Consider the following 19,887-nt stretch of genomic DNA (forward strand, 5'->3'; position numbering starts at 1 on the left):
ATGTCCATGTGGGGCAGCAGACGTCGGAGCACTGAGGACGATGGTGTGTTTGGGGTTGGGGGGGTGGGGGGTTGGGCGGGGGGGGGGGGCACACCCGGCCTCACCCTTGCAATGATTTTCGAACACCATTGTCACCGGGCACCCTCACCTCCTCCCCAGGCACCAGACATAGGACAGATGCATCTAGGTTTGGTGTAACAACTTTAATTGTGACATTGAAAGACACGTGCCCTAGCCCCTATTACTAATCTGTGCCCTGCACCCATGCCAACTTACTACGTGTCTCACTTTTTGGCCTTACGGGCCCTACCACTACGCCTTGGTGTTTCCCCAGACGGTACATCAGGAGTGGAGGCGGACTGCTGAGAATCCTGCCCTTCGACGTGACTCCCAGTCGGCACGCGCTTCCTGGGGCCTCTGTAAGGGACGGTGGTGCGAGCGGAGACAAGCCCCGTTGCACCACTGACACCTGGCGCTGCCAGACCTGGAGGCCCGCTGTGGAATCGACCAGGGTCTGAACATTCCTGGCGATGGAGCTAAGGGAGTGCGACATCCCTGTCAGGGACTGCGCTACCTCCCACTGGAGGTACAACGCCGTCCATCACATGGATAAGGCCGTCGATGCTCTCAGCAATGGCCTGCTGAGACTGGGCCATGGTCTGCTGAGACTGGGCCAGACCCCAGAGTGCATGGCTGCCTGTGAGAGGGCAGTCCTGTCGTGGGCCACGGATGACGCGTGCACACTAAGCCCCACGCCTTGAAGAACCTGACCCATGGCCTCCATTGCGGACGCCACCCATGCGGTGTCGGCCTGGGTGGCAGCCATGACTGGCACCACTCCCTGCTCGTGGACGAAGATGGACTCCTCCAGCTGCGTCTGCAGTTGCCGGAAGACAGCCGTCATCCCGTTATCTGGTCCCTGGGGTTGCAAATGCATCGGGTCTGTGGGTGGGCCTGGAATGCCCAGGAACCCAGGAACCGTCTGGGCAGCAGCAGGGTGCTGGGCCTGGCCTGCCCTCTGACCGTCCAGCCCCTCGGCTGCTCCTACCTCCACCTGCTGCACCGGTTCAGCTGTATGGTGCGCACCAGTCTGTGACCCAGAAGCCGCGTCACTTACTAGTCCAACCGAGGTGAGTGTTTCTGCGATGGCTGAAGTGGTGGGTGACAGCAGTGCCACGTCTGTACCAGGTGCCGTGACCCTGTGCCTCATATGTCACAACATCCTCTGTGCATCACTGTCCTGAGGGACTGTCCTGTCGCCGTCACTGTCCTGGCTTGCTGTACCCTCCTCGTCCGTCTCACTGTCATATATTTCATGACTATCCGTCTTGACGTCTCTGTCTGTCCTCTGTGCGTAACCCCTCGGTGGCCCGGCTTCAGAGGAGGGCCCTCCTGCCCGTGAGCCTTCCCCTCTGTCCCGTGCGTCCTTCTGGCCAGAAGAGGTTGGAGCTGGACTGCGGCGGGATGACCGAGCAGTTCCACGGCTGTGCTCCTCTGGCCCTGGAGAACACAATAAGGCACGTTTCGTTAGGCAAGCGGGGTCGTATGTGAGTGGGTGGATGGGGCAGTGCGAGGGTGTGGACTGTGGGGGTGGTGCAGTGTCAGGCGGTGGGGTGTGAGGGTGTGGACTGTGGGGGTGGTGCAGTGAGAGGCGGTGGGGTGTGAGGGTGTGGACTGTGGGGTGGTGCAGTGTCAGGCGGTGGGGTGTGAGGGTGTGGACTGTGGGGGTGGTGCAGTGTCAGGCGGTGGGGTGTGAGGGTGTGGACTGTGGGGTGGTGCAGTGTCAGGCGGCGGGGTGTGAGGGGGTGGGTTGTGAGGAGGTGGTGCAGTGTCAGGCGGTGGGGTGTGAGGGGGTGGACTGTGGGGGTGGTGCAGTGAGAGGCGGTGGGGTGTGAGAGTGTGGACAGTGGGGGTGGTGCTGTGAGAGGCAGTGGGGTATGAGGGGGTGGGTTGTGAGAGGGTGGTGCAGTGTCAGGCGGTGGGGTGTGAGGGTGTGGACTGTGGGGGTGGTGCAGTGTCAGGCGGTGGGGTGAGAGGCGGTGGGGTGTGAAGGAGTGGTCTGTGGGGGTGGTGCAGTTTCAGGCGGTGGGGTGAGAGGCGGTGGGATATGAGGGGGTGGGTTGTGAGGGGATGGTGTGTGAGGGGGATGGGCGTACTGATGGGCTGAGGGACTGCATGAAGACAGGGGATTCTCACTTGGTGCTGTGCCTCCGACTGACACGGCGCTACCTCCCGGCTGGCGGTCCCCCAGCGAGATCCAAAGCCCTCGGCTCGTGGACGGTCAGGGTTGCAGCTCAGGTGATCCCCCTCCGGTTCTTGCACGCTCTCTCTGGTTGTGAGCTGTCTTGCCCTTGGGGGGGGGGATGAAACTCAGGGTTAGGCCATCATTAGCAGGACGCACACATGACTAGGTGGAGACACTGGGACCCACGCCATGGCACCTGCCCACGGGGTGGGGTGGTGGGTTCCACATGTGTCCCAGGTGCAATGTGGGGCCCCAGCCCCCCGCTCCCCCCCAGCGTGGGTAGCGGGGGACCGGGTGAGGAGTTCCCCGGGGTGAGTTTCAGGGTACTTACCCTCGCTGCCCTCGTGAGGTTGTGCAGTTTCTTCCTGCACTGGTCTCCCTTGCGGGTGATGTGCCCCCCAGCGCTGGCCGCTATCCCGACCTCTCTCCATCCCCACCTAACGGTGCTGCACGGCTGCCGGTGTCTATGTCTGTTGAAGAGGATGGCCCGGCGCTCCTGCTCAGCGTCTAGAAGTGCCTCCAGGCCGCTGTCCAGGAAGCAGGGAGCGGCGCGATGGGGCTCATCCATCCCTGTCCATGTCTGTGTGCCGATCCGCGCACTTCCTATTACACAGCGCGGCGTCATCCTGGCATCGTGCGATAACACCGCTGGTCTGTCGCCATGCACACTGCGTTTCTCGCGGCGTCGCTACTGGCCCCTTTTCTGCCTCTGAATCGGTCACGGCGGGGGCCTGTTCGCACCGTCGTGAAACGCGACGGCGTTCACGACGGCGCGGGCACTTAGTCCCGTGATCGGAGAATCGCCCCCAGTGTTTCCACTATTACTGTAGTGAAATGTAGCTTTATCTAAGTTTCCTTTATTTCAGATTGTAATATTCCAAAATTCCCTGGATGTGGGAAAGATTCCAGGGGATTGGACAAATGCTAATTATTCATAATGGGAGGGAAGCAGAAAGTCGGAAACTATAAGCTAGTTATTTTAACATTTTTCTTTGGGACATTATTAAAATGCATTATTAAGGAAGTAAGATCAGGACATTTAGAAAGTCAAAATGCAACCCACCAGAGTCAGCACGGATTGTGAGTAATTTGCTCGAGTTCATTGAAGATGTGCTGTTAGGTAATTTGGACATTCTGAATTCTCCCTCTATGACCCAAACAGGCGCTGAATGTGGCGACTCGGGGCTTTTCACAGTAACTTCTTTGCAGTGTTAATGTAAGCCTACTTGTGGCAATAAAGATTATTATTTTTTTTAAAGGTGTAACAAGTAAGTAGATATTGGCATCATGCTGATGTGGTGTATCTGCACTTCTGGAAGGCATTTGATAAAGTGCCGCACATGGGATTGGGTAATTTATGAGTTTGGAATGTAGACTGTCCGTTGACAGAAGGCTGAGAGTCAGAATAAATTGGCCTTTTTCTGGTTGGCAAGATGTAACTAGTGGACTGCCACAGGTTTCAGTCCTCAGGCCCCAACTATTTGCAGACTTGGATGGAGGGAAAGAAGGTACTATAGCCAAAGTTGTAGATGACACTTAAATAGGTGGGATTGTCAGTTACAATGAGGAAATAAGAAAGGTACAAATGGAGATAGATAGGTTAGGTGAGTAGGCCAGAATATGGCATTGGGAGTTTAATGTGGATAAGTGTGAGGATATCCAATTTGATTGCACAAATAGAAAGGCTGCTTCTTATTTAAAGAGAGAGAAGTGTCGGAGTGCTTCAGTGCAGAGGGATCTGGGTGTCCTTGTGCATGAATCGCAGAAAACTGGCATGCAGGTACAGCAGGTGATAAGGGAGGCTTAACCACCCAATTATGTGATAATTATGAGGCTCATTCTACCTCCACTGGGCACTGGAAGACAGGTGAGTGTGGCCAGTCCACCTTTTCACCAAAGTTGGTGAAATGGAGAAAGGATTTGCGCCTTCAGGGACTCTCCGAAGATCACACCTGACCTCTGCCTTCGGAGAGCTGTTAACTTATTGGGTAGAGTTTTATGTTGCGCTTTATTGCTACCTGGATGAAAAGTCAGTTGTCCCACAGAGAAAATGGGCATTGGGCGGCCTTAATAAGCTGAATTTCAGACTTTCCCCTCCCAGCCTGGTTTCCAAAGGCCGTGCCCGCACTCTCATCACCTCCAGCCCAACAGTGCCCAATCCCTCCCTATCTTTGATCTCCGTGGGACTCCTCACAGTCCCAGCAGTGCCCATTGCTCTCATCTGGTTCCCATCTGATTGGCAGCAGTACTCTTGGGCAGAACCTTCACTGATGGGCAGAAGTCTGACCCTCGGCTTATTGAAGCCGTCTGCAGCATTACATCTGCGTGAAGCAGCCTTTTCTTTCGTCAATTACAACCCAACAAATGTTATCCCCTGGTGAGCAATACACACCATCGGTACCCCAAACCCCAGAGAACTTCAACCCCTCACGTCTATACCTGCAGCTCAACTTTTAGTCTGTGCCTATTTACCGGGGGTCCAGTGAATCCCCAGTTAATACCCAAGATCAACATCAAATTAAGCATCATTTAATATACAATTAACAATGTCTAAACTATCAAATCCATCCTATATTCTACACACCAGAAACCTGTTGTTGGTTTGAAGCTGTCCCTGGTCTGATTCAATACTTTTCACTCTGCCTTTTATAAAGTGCCCGTGTCCACATGTTAACAATCCCCGAACACCTCTCCTCACAGTGTGTGATGTAACAGCAGACATTACAATGGATCATCTGAGATCTGATTCCATTTTTAGGACCAGCTGAAATTATCCTTGGATTCCATGAAGAATGAAAAGAAAGATCAAAGTGAATTAAAACAGCAGCAAGAACGGGAGATTTCAGAACTGGAGGTGAGGATTACTTTAGTTCCCTTTAAACACTGAAACCCTTTAACAACCCGCTGTTTAAATGATCTCTCTCACTGTCATAGGAACTCACTGGATCCCTGGAGCAAGACATCTCCACACAATTTGCTAAAATCCATCGATATCTTGAAGACAAAGAGAAACATTTAATCAAAGAGCTGAGGAGACAAAAAGAGGACGATCTGCGACCAATGGAGGAGAAACTGAGACGAATTGAAGAGAAACTTACGTCACTTGAGGAGAAGATATTCAACCTTTGTGCCGACATTGACCAGCAAGGCAGTGTCTCCTTTCTCAAGGTGACCCTTTATGACCCATTTCACAAACTGTTGGTGTGATTGTAAACAGCAGTTTACAATGGGACTTAAACCCCATCAAAACAATGCACAATGTCCAGTATTACTGAGGACTAGCAAGTAACAGTCAGGATTGAGATCAGGAGTGTTTAGGAGACTGTTCCACACTGTCAGCACCTCACACAGATTGCAGTATTACTGAGGACTAACAGGTATCAGTCAGGATTGAGATCAGGAGTGTTTAGGAGACTGTTCCACACTGTCAGCACCTCACACAGATTGCAGTATTACTGAAGACTAACAGGTATCAGTCAGGATTGAGATCGGGAGTGTTTAGGAGACTGTTCCACAATGTCAGCACCTCACACAGATTGCAGTATTACTGAGGACGAACAGGTTTTAGACAGGATTGAACTCGGGAGTGTTGAGGAGATTGTCCCACACTGTCAGCACCTCATACGGACTGCAGCATAACTGAGGACTAACAGGTATCAGTCAGGATTGAGATCGGGAGTGTTGAGGAGACTGTCCCACACTGTCAGCACCTCATGTTGGCTGCAGTATAATTGAGGACTAACAGGCATTGGTCAGGATCGAGATCGAGTGCCAGAGTGATTTCCCACACTGTCAACATGATGCACTATCAATTACGACGCGACGAGAGTAGAGGGTAATCGAGGCTTTATTACGCAGAGATGTGGAGCATCCCGCAGCTGCCGCCGAAATGGCTGCAGCTCGGAGAGCACACACATTTATACTCCGCCTACTGGGCGGAGCCAGCAGGCAGGGATCTACCCCCGTACCTGTAGTACAGGGGCCTTACCGTAATACCCTCGTATGCGGTATATACAATACAACAGTGATGACTACCACATTCACCCCCTGTTAAAAAAAGAGTCCAGCGGGGGTGGCAGAAATCTATTTACATACAGGTTGTTTAAAAGTTAAGAAAGCGGGTACAAATTTAGACGATCGGGCGCCTTCCTCCCTCAGGAAACTAAGGAAGTTTGCATATCTACATTGGCTCTCACCATCTTTTACAGATGCACCATAAAAAGCATCCTGTCTGGCTGCATCACTGCCTGGTTTGGCAACTGCTCAGCCCAAGACCATAAGAAACTATAGAGGGTCGTGAACACCGCCCAGTCCAGCATACGAACCCGCCACCCATCCATTGACCCTGTTTACACCTCGTGCTGCCTTGGGAAAGCAGACAGCATAATCAAAGACGCCTCCCACCCGGCTTACTCACTCTTTCAACTTCTTTCATCAGGCAGGAGTTGCAAAAGTCTGAGAACACGCACCTGAATGACTCTCTTATGGACAGAACTGATCTCTCTGCGCTAATTCTCTACTGAGTAGTACTGCACTACTGTATGCTTTACCCGATGTCTATGTTTATGTATTTACGTTGTATATTTATCGTATGTCATATGTTTTTTTCATGTCTGCCTGGACTGTATGCAGAACAATACTTTTCACTGTACCTCGATACATGGGACAATAAATCAAATCCAAATCCAAAATGCAACTCACCTGATCACCGAGGCTCTGGGATCTAACCCCTTCGACTCGGAGATTCCAGGTGAGCACCGTTCAGTGCTGGTCCCCACAAATGGGATCAAAAGCCCCTAAGTGGTAGCCCACTGGGCAGGGTGGCACCCTGTAATTGCTGGTGCCACCCAGGTACTTTGGCACTGCCAGCCTGGCACCTTCATACTGCCAGCCTGGCACCCTGGCAATATCAGCTGGCAGTGCCAGCCTGGCACCACCAAGGTGCCCAGGTGGTTCTGCTAGCCTGCAAGAGCACTGCCATGCTGGCATTTTTACCACGCCGGGGATCAGGCCCGGGTGTGCCCTACCCATGTGAGGTGGGGTGCGGGATGGCCCGAGGACTCCCTTATATGTGAATTTGGACTTTGAGGGGTCTCCGGGGGCATGTCGGGGGTTCAAGAGATTGGGATGGCATTTAAAAATGGAGCTCCGACGAGGGGAGCTCCTCAGTGCAGGAAATGGGACTAAGTGCGGCCTTGACAGGGCATTCCCCGCTGAGGCCCCGGATTGAAACAGAGTCCTGTTGGACAGCGTAGTGTTTCTTGATGCTGTGAGTGTCGGGGAACACTCGGCTATGTGCACCCGACAAAGGATTCTGCTGAAATTTGGTTAGACCGTGCCCACTGTGTGTGGTTTTAGTCTCCTTATCGAAGAAAGGAGATACTTGCCATCGAGGGAATGCAGCAAACATTCACCACACTAATTCCTGGATAGCAGGATTGTTGTATGAGAAGGGATTTAGTCGACTGTGCCTGTATACGTTGTAACTTAGAAGCATACAAGGAGATCTAATTAAAAGGTATAATATTCTGACAGGGCCAGACAGACTGGATACAGGAATGTTGTTCTCTGGATGGAGGGGGGTCTAGAACAAGGGGTCACAGTTTCAGGATACGGGGTAGGGCATTTAGGACTGAAATGAAGAGAAATTGTGGGGAATAGTTCATTAACCGGAATTTGGAGAAACACATCAGCAGGATAGGGTTAGAAGGTTATGCTGATGGGATGAAAGGAGAGATAGCAGGAGATTTGAATGGAACATAAACATGAGGTTTAACCATTTGGGCTGTGAGTAGTGACATTGATGGTGAGTGCCATGCTGCTCATCCTGAAAGCAGTGACATGTTTGGCTTCAGTCCCATGGGTGACACCAATTCAAAGACTGAGCAATAGGAGGCTTTTTGACTGTGTGGACATCGCAACAAAACTCATTCTGTTCAAATCTGAGCTGTTGGAATTGCATAGAAAGCCGGTGCATTGGCTGCTATCTCCCTATCGAAGGCTGCATTTAGGGGTAATATCACTGTCTCCAGCCCAAGGCAGCACAGACCAGAGATGAGCTTGAGTCACTTATAAAATAGAGACCAGAAATAAAATGGACAATCTGTGTACTTTCAAAGTCTTCAACAGCAGAGGCAACCTTATTGACTGTATGTGGTAGGGTTAGGGTGGCTGTGATCACTGATGTGCTATCAAATCACAGGAATCCACCCAGATCCCTTCACATTTGGCTAAAATTACTAAATGCACATTATTAAAAAGTAAAATTCAAACAACACATTGTTTATTTAAATGTTTCTGATTCTCTGTCCTGCAGGAACTGAAAAGATTGAAGGCAAGGTGAGTGTCTAATCCAAAGTCTCACACAATTTTACACTATTATCACAGTCTGTATCCAGAGTGAGTGATTAAATCAATCCCATTTAAACAGGTACCTGGATAAAGAGGAGAATGAGAAAGGTGCAGAGAAAGGTGAAGATGTGGAGGTAGAGATGGTTCCCAAACGGAAATACATAAGGTTTCGAGGTCCGTTACTGTACATAGCGTGGAAGGGAATGAAACAGATCATCTCTCCCGGTAAGAAACCCCACAGCATTGTGTCTACTTTCTGTACAGGTTCCTGTTCCCTCACCCCCTCTCCAAAAGGTGCTGCCTGTTACTGGTTCTGCTTGTTGCTGGCAAAGCCAGCATTTAATGCTCATCCCTAACTGCCCTTGACCTGATTGGCTTGTGAGGCTACTTCAGAGGGCCGGTTAGAAGATATCATTACAGTTGGAGTCATATGTTACCCACAGCTCGTAAGGACGGCAGATTTCCTTCTGTGAAGGGCATTAGTGAACGAGATGTGTTTTTATGACAATCGGCAAGGGTTGTTTAATAAAAACGTCAGGAGTCCAACGAGTTAATCAGTAGATATTTATTTAACAAACACATATTTACATGGGTACCAGTTAATCCTCACCGGGACCGCTCTCTCTCTCTCTCTCTGGTGGTTGGTTCCAGGCTGGCTGACCTTTTTATACAAGTAGTAGCTCTCAGCAGGGGAGTGAGTAACATGGAGAGAACAATCATCCCCATTGCTGTATGTCCCGTGTAGCTTGCTACATTCCTTCCCGCCAAATTCCGAGGACCTCTTGGAGGACGATAAGGATGGGATGAGGAAGATGACAAAGTGAAAAGCACCGACTTAGTTAACGGAGAAGAAGGAGAAGCCGATGCGGCCCCTGCAGCAACTGGACGACAAAGAAGTTTGGGTTCATGTCGGTCCCCATTGAATGGAGGAACCAGATTGGACGGAGTATATCTTGCCGGAGAGCAACATTTACATTTACACCAGGATCGCCTGGTCAGAGAACCATCAGGAGCCGCGGCCTCGCAGTCGGAGACCGCAGAGGTCTGCATTTCCATACCGGAATCAGAGGACAGATCATCTGGCATGTCATCATCAGAAGGAGAAGAGGATGCAGCAGGTTGCAGAGGCCGTTGAACCGGAGGATCCTGGGATCTACTCCAAGGCAGCCCCCGAACCATTGACCTCCCAGTGAGGAGGTGGTTGAGGTGCCGCCGCATTAGTTACCCTCGGACACAAACTCGGTATGACACTGGGAGTCAGCGAGAGCTGAGGGTAAAGTTACGAATGTCGACTGCTGCATTAGGTTTGAAGCGTCGAAGAGGATGACATCGAGTAAGAGCCACACACATGAGATTCTTGGGAACGGCGCACCTTTGTGCCTACATTGGGAAGTAACAAACTCAGCCTGGTATTAAATTGGCGACCCGTCAATATTCTGGCCGGGGTCACCCCGTCACAGCGTGAGGTATTGTCCTGGACGAGAACAGGAATTGTGCCAGCCTAGTATCCATCAACCCGGTGGTCTGCTTCTTCAGACCCCACTTCACTGTCTGCATGGCTCTCTTTGCCAGGCAATTCGATGCTGGGTGATAAGGGGCTGTGCAGACAGAGCGAATACCATTCGTTTTCGCAAAAGCGACAAACTCCTCACTCATAGACAAGATGTGGAGATGCCGGCGTTGGACTGGGGTGGGCACAGTAAGAAGTCTTACAACCCCAGGTTAAAGCCCAACAGGTTTATTATACGATCGTACGCTGCAGGAAAGGATGTCCCGAGGCGTCGTACATTGCTGAGAGCATTCACACCTCTTTAACCTGTGATTATCCCTCTCTCCAGTCGCACCGTCTGGACCTGTAAAGACTTAATTACTTGCAAAGACTCACATTCAAAGTATCTTCTTGCAGAATTGGCTTTGTCTATATATACTGTGTTTGCGTAACTACTTCTTCACTCAGCTGCTGAAGTAGACCCGCCCCAAAAGCTCATGATTCCAAATAAGCCTGTTGGACTTTAACCTGATGTTGTAAGACTTTGCTCTGAAACAAGGCACCATTACCAGTGACGAGCATTACCGGAATTCCATGAGTTGCTCTGTGATAGTGAGGGATGTGATGGACACCATTTTGTGTACCTCCAACCTCTTGGAGTGAGCGTCTACCAGGGTGAGAAACAGTGAGCCTAAGAGAGGAACGGCATAGTCAGCATAGACATGAGCCCAGGGATGTCCGGGCCATTCCCAAGTGAGTAGGGGCACCGCTGCCGGCAGCGTCTGGTGCTCCTGACAGACGGGGCATCCCTGGGCCATTGTCTCAACATCAGCATCCAGCCCCGGCCACCAGACCCAACATCTGGCCAACATCTTCATCTTGGAGACGCCAGGGTGTCCTGCATGAAGTTCCTTTAGAACCAGAGCCTGTCCTTTTTCAGGGTCCACGACCCTTGTGCCCCAGAGAAGGATACCGTCTTCGATATTCCGACATCATAGAGGAAAAAGCCTTCAACTCCTCTGGAAGCTGTCACCGTTGCCCGCTGTATGAAACCAAATGGCTCACCTTAGCCAGTACAGGGTCTGTCTGCATCCAATCGCGGATACAGGAAGCAGTCTTTGGTAAGGAGTTCATTAAATTAAGGACCGCTAGTGATGGATCTACCGACACGAATGGCAGGGGTCGACCACTCAACCCATCTGCATTTGGTACCGGCGCTCCTGAATGGTGCTCAAAAATGTACTGATAGGTGGCCAGAAGCCAGACCCATCACTGGATCCAGGTGGACGTAATTTGCATGACCGCCTTGTCCTCATGGAATGGCCAAGGAGGGGGTTATCGTCCGTGATCCCCAAAAAATGGAAGCCACAGACGTTTTGATGAAAATGTTTAACTCTATCACAAAGGCCGACCCCTCCTTCTCAATGTGAGCGTAATTACACTCTGCAGCCGTCAACATCCTGGATGCGAAAGCGACCGTCAGCCATTCGGTGGGACAGCACGGCACTTATCTCGTCTGGTGAAGTGTTACAGGTCACACAGAGGGGTTTTGTTGGGTTGAAGTGGATCAACACCCTTGAAGAAGATAAGGCCCATTTCACTGCCTTGAAGGCAGTCGCTTGGCCTGCACCCCAGACCCAGTGACAATTTTTCTGCAGCGGAAAATGAAGTTTTCTTCAACTAGGATTGTTGCCAAATTTGAGATATAATACCCGTAATATCTAACCAGCCCCAAAAAAGAATGGAGCTGCCAGGCACACGCAGGGCAGCACAATTTTGATGTCCTGAACTTTTTCGGTGACTGGGTGTAAGCCATCCCGGTTAACCTGGTGTCCCAAATACACTACATCCTTAGCGTTGAAGATGCATTTTGCCCTGCGTCGTCGAACTCCGTATTCGGAAAAGTGCTGTGGTACCGTCTCAAAATTCCATAGGTGTTCGCTGTGATTAAAACATTGTTAAAATAGACAGCAACTCGAGGTAAACCTCCTCAAATTCCCTCTATGACACGTTGCACAAGCCGCAGACACGCCAAACGGAAGTGGGTGTACTCGTATAACCCTTTGTGTATGTTGATAGTCACATATTTCCGTGAGGCCTTGTCCAATTTGAGCTGTAAACAGGCATTGCTTGTAACCAATTTGGGAAATGAAGAACTATCAGCCAAGGTAGCATAGATATCTTCAATGCGGGGTAGCAGATAACGGTCCAACTGGGAAGCCGTGAACAGTTTGATCTGGTTTCATCGACAGGACTACAGGGGCCGCCCAGTCAGTGAAGTGCACTGGCCTGATTATAGTGAGACTCCCCAACTGTTGGAGTTTGGTTTTGACCTTCCCTACAATAGCCTAAGGGACCGGCGGGCTATGCAGGTCCACTTGAATTGCACCCACAGCCCATTTTATAGTACCAAGGCCCAGTCTGACAACCTCAGAAAATTTATTCAGTCCCTCAGTTAATCCTCTTGTCCCTATGTGAAGGACATGTTGCCAGTCAATCCTCAAGTGGTGCAGCCAATCTCATTGTAACAAGCTAGACCTTCTCCCTGAACAACAATGAATGGAAGGCGTAGAGACTGAGGACAGGAGACCACCGACATGAGCGTGGATTCCACTACAGTCAGACATTCCCCTGTGTAGGTGAGCAGCCATTTCCGCCAACGTCAAAGTACGCACGGCTTGCCTGAACCAGTCGAAGATCTACTGTGTCACAACCGAGACCACAGCATGTGTATCTAATTCCATTTGCAGCACATTTTCTGTGGTGTGATAGGCTCTGAAAAAGTACCGCATTTAATCCGTGGATGGATTTCAGGTTTCCATATTGGGGTCAAAAGCATCCAAACATCCAAACAGAGGCATCTCGACCTATTCAACATTGTACCTTAGTCCAAGCAGAAAAGAAATTTTGCAGAGAGGTGGCTCAGCTGACTGAGTTGCATGTTGACAGTTCCATCTTACCCTCGTCGCCAGTTTATTAAAGGAGCTGGGAGTCCAACGAGTTCAATGAGCAGATATTTATTTTAACAAAGTGTTTACATGAGGATTGGTTAAACCTCATCGGTTCCTCTCTCTCTCTGTCGGTCGGTTTCACACTAGCCGAACTTTCATACAAACGGGAGCAACCCCGTTCTCTGCGGAGGTGCTCATACTCATCGAGTAACACAGGGGAAACAATCATTTCCACTCCGTGTGTCCCGTGCAGGTTATTACAGGTTCCAAAGTCACCAGCACTGAGAGTATCGTTATAATCCAGGATTATTGACTGAACTCAGGTTCCACCGGGAGCCATGGTGTGTTATGAGCTCCTGTCCCCAGAGCTACAGCCTGGCCATTACTGGTCCAGTGATATTATCACTATGCCACCATCTCCTCAAATTAAATGTACTAAATTTGATATCCCTTACATTTCATTCTCCCTTTTATAGCTCTTACCATCTGCTTTGTCAACTTTGCTGTTTTCTGGGTCTCTCTTGTTCACCAGGATCGAGTTTCTTTTACATTTTTGTGTCCTTTTTGCTTTCGTTTTCTGTTGAGTTTTACCTCTTTAGATGTCTGTGGTTCTCTCTTTTCACAGGTAGAGCACTTGTCCCTCAGGGGTATTACCTGCTGCTCTGTCACCTTAAATTTATGTTTTGAACCCTCCTATTGATCACCTGTAGCTTTACATTTTCACAGATTTGTTCACTTGTTAACCATAACCTAGGGATTTATATACATCTCTCACTACATCTTAAATCCTATTCTGGTTCTTCATTGTAATCATAAGCTCCACTGCCTGCTTACTTCTTGTTAAATCCTCCCTTATCAATGAATAGGTTTCATCCTTAAAAAAGAAGTCCAATTTATTTTTTATTTTTTGAAAGTTTTTGTTGATTTTCATATTTTATAATGCATCGTTCCATCATTACTGGCAAAGTCAAAGTTTGTACATTTATATAATTCCTTTTTGGGGAGGGGGAGGGGCTTCGGGCCCACCAAACAGAGTGAGACGGGTGTACATATATATGGGTTCCGACCTGACTGCCTATTTCCTTTCCTCCCCCCCTCTCCAATGTGGTGTTGGCCTTATCTGGTCGTTCCGCCCTTTTTGGGCACTTTGTATTGGCCTTGGCGTGTGCCACCCAGCTTGCAGGTCTTGACTTTGCTCCTTCCCTCTAGTTTCCGAGCCCCTTCTCTGTGGAGGAGTCTTGGAACAAGTTGGTGAACGGCCTCCAAGTCTTGTGGAAGCCCTCTTCAAACCCATGGACGGTAAATTTTATTTTCTTCAGTTGGAGGCATTCCGACAAGTCGGCCAGCCAGTCTGCAGCTTTGGGTGGTGCTGCCGATCTTCAGCCTAGCCGGATTCTCCGACGTGCGATTAGGGAGGCAAAGGCAAAGGCGTTGACACTCTCCCCATGAAGAGATCTGGCTGGTCTGAACCCTGAAGACCGCCACATTTGGGCATGACTCCACCCTTGCCCCCACAACCTTGGACATTGCCTCAAAGAAGGTCGTCCAGAACCCGACAAGTCTGGGACAGGCCCAGAACATGTGGGTGTGGTTGGCCGGGCATCTGCGACCATTCATATTTCTCCTCCACCTCCGGAATAATCCTGTACATTCGGGTTGTGGTTAGGTGCGCTCTGTGCACCACCTTTAAGCTTAGCCCCCCGCATATAATAAGAACATAAGAACATAAGAACTAGGAGCAGGAGTAGGCCATCTGGCCCCTCGAGCCTCCTCCACCATTCAATGAGATCATGGCTGATCTTTTGTGGACTCAGCTCCACTTTCCGGCCCGAACACCATAACCCTTAATCCCTTTATTCTTCAAAAAACTATCTATCTTTATCTTAACAACATTTAATGAAGGAGCCTCTACTGCTTCACTGGGCAAGGAATTCCATAGATTCACAACCCTTTGGGTGAAGAAGTTCTCCTAAACTCAGTCCTAAATCTACTTCCCCTTATTTTGAGGCTATGCCCCCTAATTCTGCTTTCACGCGCCAGTGGAAACAACATGCCCACATCTATCCTATCTATTCCCTTCATAATTTTATATGTTTCTATAAGATCCCCCCTCATCCTTCTAAATTCCAATGAGTACAGTCCCAGTCTGCTCAACCTCTCCTCGTAATCCAACCCCTTCAGCTCTGGGATTAACCTAGCGAATCTCCTCTGCACACCCTCCAGTGCCAGTACATCCTTTCTCAAGTAAGGAGACCAAAACTGAACACAATACTCCAGGTGTGGCCTCACTAAAACCTTATACAAATGCAGCATAACCTCCCTAGTCTTAAACTCCATCCCTCTAGCAATGAAGGACAAAATTCCATTTGCCTTCTTAATCATCTGTTGCACATGTAAACCAACTTTTTGCGACTCATGCACTAGCACACCCAGGTCTCTCTGCACGGCAGCATGTTTTAATAGTTTATCATTTAAATAATAATCCCTTTTGCTGTTATTCCTACCAAAATAGATAACCTCACATTTGTCAACATTGTATTCCATCTGCCAGACCCTAGCCCATTCACTTAGCCTATCCAAATCCCTCTGCAGACTTCCAGTATCCTCTGCACTTTTTGCTTTACCACTCATCTTAGTGTCGTCTGCAAACTTGGACACTTGGTCCCCAACTCCAAATCATCTCTCTAACTTGTGAACAATTGTGGGCCCAACACTGATCCCTGAGGGACACCACTAGCTACTGTTTGCCAACCAGAGAAACACCCATTAATCCCCACTCTTTGCTTTCTATTAATTAACCAATCCTCTATCCATGCTACTACTTTCCCCTTAATGCCATGCATCTTTGTCTTATGCAGCAACCTTTTGTGTGGCAACTTTGTCAAAGGCTTTCTGGAAATCAGGATATACCACATCCATTGGCTCCCCGTTATCTACCGCACTGGTAATGTCCTCAAAAAATTCCACTAAATTCATTAGGCACGACCTGCCCTTTATGAACCCATGCTGCGTCTGCCCAATGGGACAATTTCCATCCAGGTGCCTCGCTATTTCTTCCTTGATGATAGATTCCAGCATCTTCCCTACTACCGAAGTTAAGCTCACTGGCCTATAATTACCCGCTTTCAGCCTACCTCCTTTTTTAAACAGTGGTGTCACGTTTGCTAATTTCCAATCCGCCGGGACCACCCCAGAGTCTTGTGAATTTTGGTAAATTATCACCAGCGCATTTGCAATTTCCCTAGCCATCTCTTTTAGCACTCTGGGATGCATTCCATCAGGACCAGGAGACTTGTCTACCTTCAGCCCCATTAGCTTGCCCATCACTACCTCCTTAGTGATAACAATCCTCTCAAGGTCCTCACCTGTCATTTCCATCAGTCACTGGCATGTTATTTGTGTCTTCCACTGTGAAGACCGACCCCAAAAACCTGTTCAGTTCCTCAGCCATTTCCTCATCCCCCCATTATTAAATCTCCCTTCTCATCCTCTAAAGGACCAATATTTACCTTAGCCACTCTTTTTTGTTTTATATATTTGTAGAAACTTTTACTATCTGTTTTTATATTCTGGGCAAGTTTACTCTCATAATCTAGCTTACTCTTCTTTATAGCTTTTTTAGTCGCTTTCTGTTGCCCCATAAAGATTTCCCAGTCCTCTAGTCTCCCACTAATCTTTGCCACTTTGGATGCTTTTTCCTTCAATTTGATACTCTCCCTTATTTCCTTAGATATCCACGGCCGATTTTCCCTCCTTCTACCGCCCTTCCTTTTTGTTGGAATAAACCTTTGCTGAGCACTGTGAAAAATTGCTTGGAAGGTTCTCCACTGTTCCTCAACTGTTTGACCATAAAGTCTTTGCTCCCAGTCTACCTTAGCTAGTTCTTCTCTCATCCCATTGTAATCTCCTTTGTTTAAGCACAAAACACTAGTGTTTGATTTTACCTTCTCACCCTCCATCTGTATTTTAAATTCCACCATGTTGTGATCGCTCCTTCCGAGAGGATCCTGAACTATGAGATCCTGAATCAATCCTGTCTCATTACACAGGACCAGATCTAGGACCGCTTGTTCCCTCGTAGGTTCCATTACATACTGTTCTAGGAAACTATCGCAGATACATTCTATAAACTCCTCCTCAAGGCTGCCTTGACCGACCTGGTTAAACCAATCGACATGTAGATTAAAATCCCCCATGATGACTGCTGTACCATTTCTACATGCATCAGTTATTTCTTTGTTTATTGCCTGCCCCACCATAATGTTACTATTTGGTGGCCTATAGACTACTCCTCTCAGTGACTTTTTCGCCTTACTATTCCTGATTTCCACCCAAATGGATTCAACCTTATCCTCCATAGCACTAATGTCATCCCTTACTGTTGCCCGGATGTCATCCTTAAATAACAGAGCTACACCACCTCCCTTACCATCCACTCTGTCCTTCCGAATAGTTTGATACCCTCAGATATTTAACTCCCAGTCGTGACCATCCTTTAACCATGTTTCAGTAATGGCCACTAAATCATAGTCATTCACGATGATTTGCGCCATCAACTCATTTACCTTATTCCGAATCCTACGGGCATTCAGGTAAAGTACACTTATGTTGTTTTTTTTTTTACCTCTGTTCTGAATCGTAACACCTCGGTCAGTAACCTCTCCTAAATTATATTTCCTCTTAACTTTTCTCCTAATTTTCCTTGTCGTTGAACCCATATTTTCATGTAACAACCTGCCGCGTTGTTTACCATTAATGATATTACTTCCAGTTTTATTCCTTTTAGTATTCCTGGTCCTATTCACTGTGCTCCCCTCAGTCACTGTACCTTGTACTGTCACCCTTTTTGATTTTTTACTATGGCTTCTCTGCCTTACACTTTCCCCCTTACTGCCTTTTGTTTCTGTCCCTGTTTTACTACCTTCCAACTGCCTGCATCGGTTCCCATCCCCCTGCCACATTAGTTTAAACTCTCCCCAACAGCTCTAGCAAACCCCCCCCCCCCCCCTAGGACATTGGTTCCAGTCCTGCCCAGGTGCAGACCGTCCGGTTTGTACTGGTCCCATCTCCCCCAGAACCGGTTCCAATGCCCCAGGAATTTGAATCCTTCCCTCTTGCACCATCTCTCGAGCCACGCATTCATCCTATCTATCCTGAGATTCCTACTCTGACTAGCTCGTGGCACTGGTAGCAATCCTGAGATTACTACCTTTGAGGTCCTACTTTTTAGTTTAACTCCTAACTACCTGAATTCAGCTAGTAGGACCTTGTCCCATTTTTTACCTATATCGTTGGTGCCAATGTGCACCACGACAGCTGACTGTTCACCCTCCCCCCCCCCCCCAGAATGTCCTGCAGCCGCTCCGAGACATCCTTGACCCTTGCACCAGGGAGGCAACATACCATCCTGGAGTCTCGATCACTTCCGCAGAACCGCCTGTCTATTCCCCTTACGATTGAGTCCCCTATCACTATAGCCCTGCCATTCTTCCAGCCCTTCTGCGCAGCAGAGCCAGCTACGGTGCCATGAACCTGGCTGCTGCTGCCTTCCTCTGGTGAGCCATTTCCCTCAACAGTATCCAAAGCGGTATATCTGTTTTGCAGGGAGATGACCGCAGGGGACACCTGCACTGCCTTCCTACTCTTGCTCTGTCTTTTGGTCACCCATTTTCTATCTCCCTCAGTACTTTTCACCTGCGCTATGGAGGTGGAGTTCACCCTGTGCAGTTCTTCAATCCAGAGCCCTCCCCTACTTCTATCCCAAGTTCTTCCTCCCACTTTTCTCTCATCTTGGCCTGGGGGGAGCATGCCTCCTCCAACAGTCCCCCATATTGGTCATCGCAGTTCCCTTTCCCCCGGTTGCCCGGGTCCAACAGTTCCCCTACTACTGAGTGTTTCGGAGTCCATGGACACGTCTTAATTTCCCTACAGAAGAAGGTTTTAAGTTTTTAAGTTGTATATGTTTTAGTTCATTTCCTTTGGCCGTTGAAACCTGTCCGTAAGTTCTTCCAGCGTTGCTAGACCGTAATTTGTGTACAAGTCGCTAACTGATAACACCCCCTCCCCCTCACCCCCTCCTCCGTCTTGTCTTCATCTTTTAAAGGTGGCGTCCATTGCTGCTGTCGTGAACCTGCGGTTGTTACAGCTGGGGGCCATGGTGGATATTTCGGTCAATTACTAGGGGGCATAGGTTTAAGGTGCGAGGGGCAAGGTTTAGAGGAGATGTACGAGGCAAGTTTTTTACACAGAGAATAGTGGGTGCCTGGAACTCACTGCCGAAGCAGGGACGATAGTGACATTTAAGGGGCATCTTGACAAATACATGAATAGGATGTGAATAGAGGGATACGGACCCAGGAAACGTAGAAGATTTTAGTTTAGTCGGGCAGCATGTTCAGCACAGGCTCGGAGGGCCGAAGGGCCTGTTCCTGTGCTGTACTTTTCTTTGTTCTTTGTTCTTTGTTGCCTCAATTGGCACCATGTCCGGAGTGTGGCTACCACCACTGAGCTTTTAAAAAAAAAAAATTTAGAGTAGCCAATTATTTTTCTTGGCCAATCCACCGAACCTGCACATCTTTGGGTTGTGGGGGTGAAACACCCACAGACACGGGGAGAATGTGCAAACTCCGCACGGACAATGACCCAGGGCCGGGATTCGAACCTGGGTCCTCAGCGCCGCAGTCCCAGTGCTAACCACTGCACCACATGCCGCCCTACCACTGGGCTTTTTGAGTGTTTGGTTGACGGTTTGGGAGTGCAGCCATGACTAGGGCTCGGAGGGATGTCCCTGTGGGGGACTCCCCTCCATCTTTACCCACTCTGCTCCCGGGCACCTTCACCCATCCCCTCAC

At 49.1% G+C, this 19,887-nt stretch overlaps 1 protein-coding gene across 1 annotated transcript in view; it reads left to right on the forward strand.

The window, feature by feature from the left end:
* LOC140389079 (uncharacterized) overlaps positions 1 to 19,887 on the forward strand; it is a 121,335-nt gene that overhangs the window by 13,749 nt on the left and 87,699 nt on the right. Inside the window, exons 2-5 of the mRNA XM_072473238.1 lie at positions 5,004 to 5,099; positions 5,180 to 5,413; positions 8,562 to 8,584; positions 8,676 to 8,821. Of these exons, the coding sequence (XP_072329339.1) occupies positions 5,004 to 5,099; positions 5,180 to 5,413; positions 8,562 to 8,584; positions 8,676 to 8,821 (499 nt within the window). The remainder of the gene's footprint in view (positions 1 to 5,003; positions 5,100 to 5,179; positions 5,414 to 8,561; positions 8,585 to 8,675; positions 8,822 to 19,887) is intronic.

Source organism: Scyliorhinus torazame, chromosome 14 (assembly GCF_047496885.1).
Source record: "Scyliorhinus torazame isolate Kashiwa2021f chromosome 14, sScyTor2.1, whole genome shotgun sequence".
Taxonomy (NCBI): Eukaryota; Metazoa; Chordata; class Chondrichthyes; order Carcharhiniformes; family Scyliorhinidae; genus Scyliorhinus; species Scyliorhinus torazame.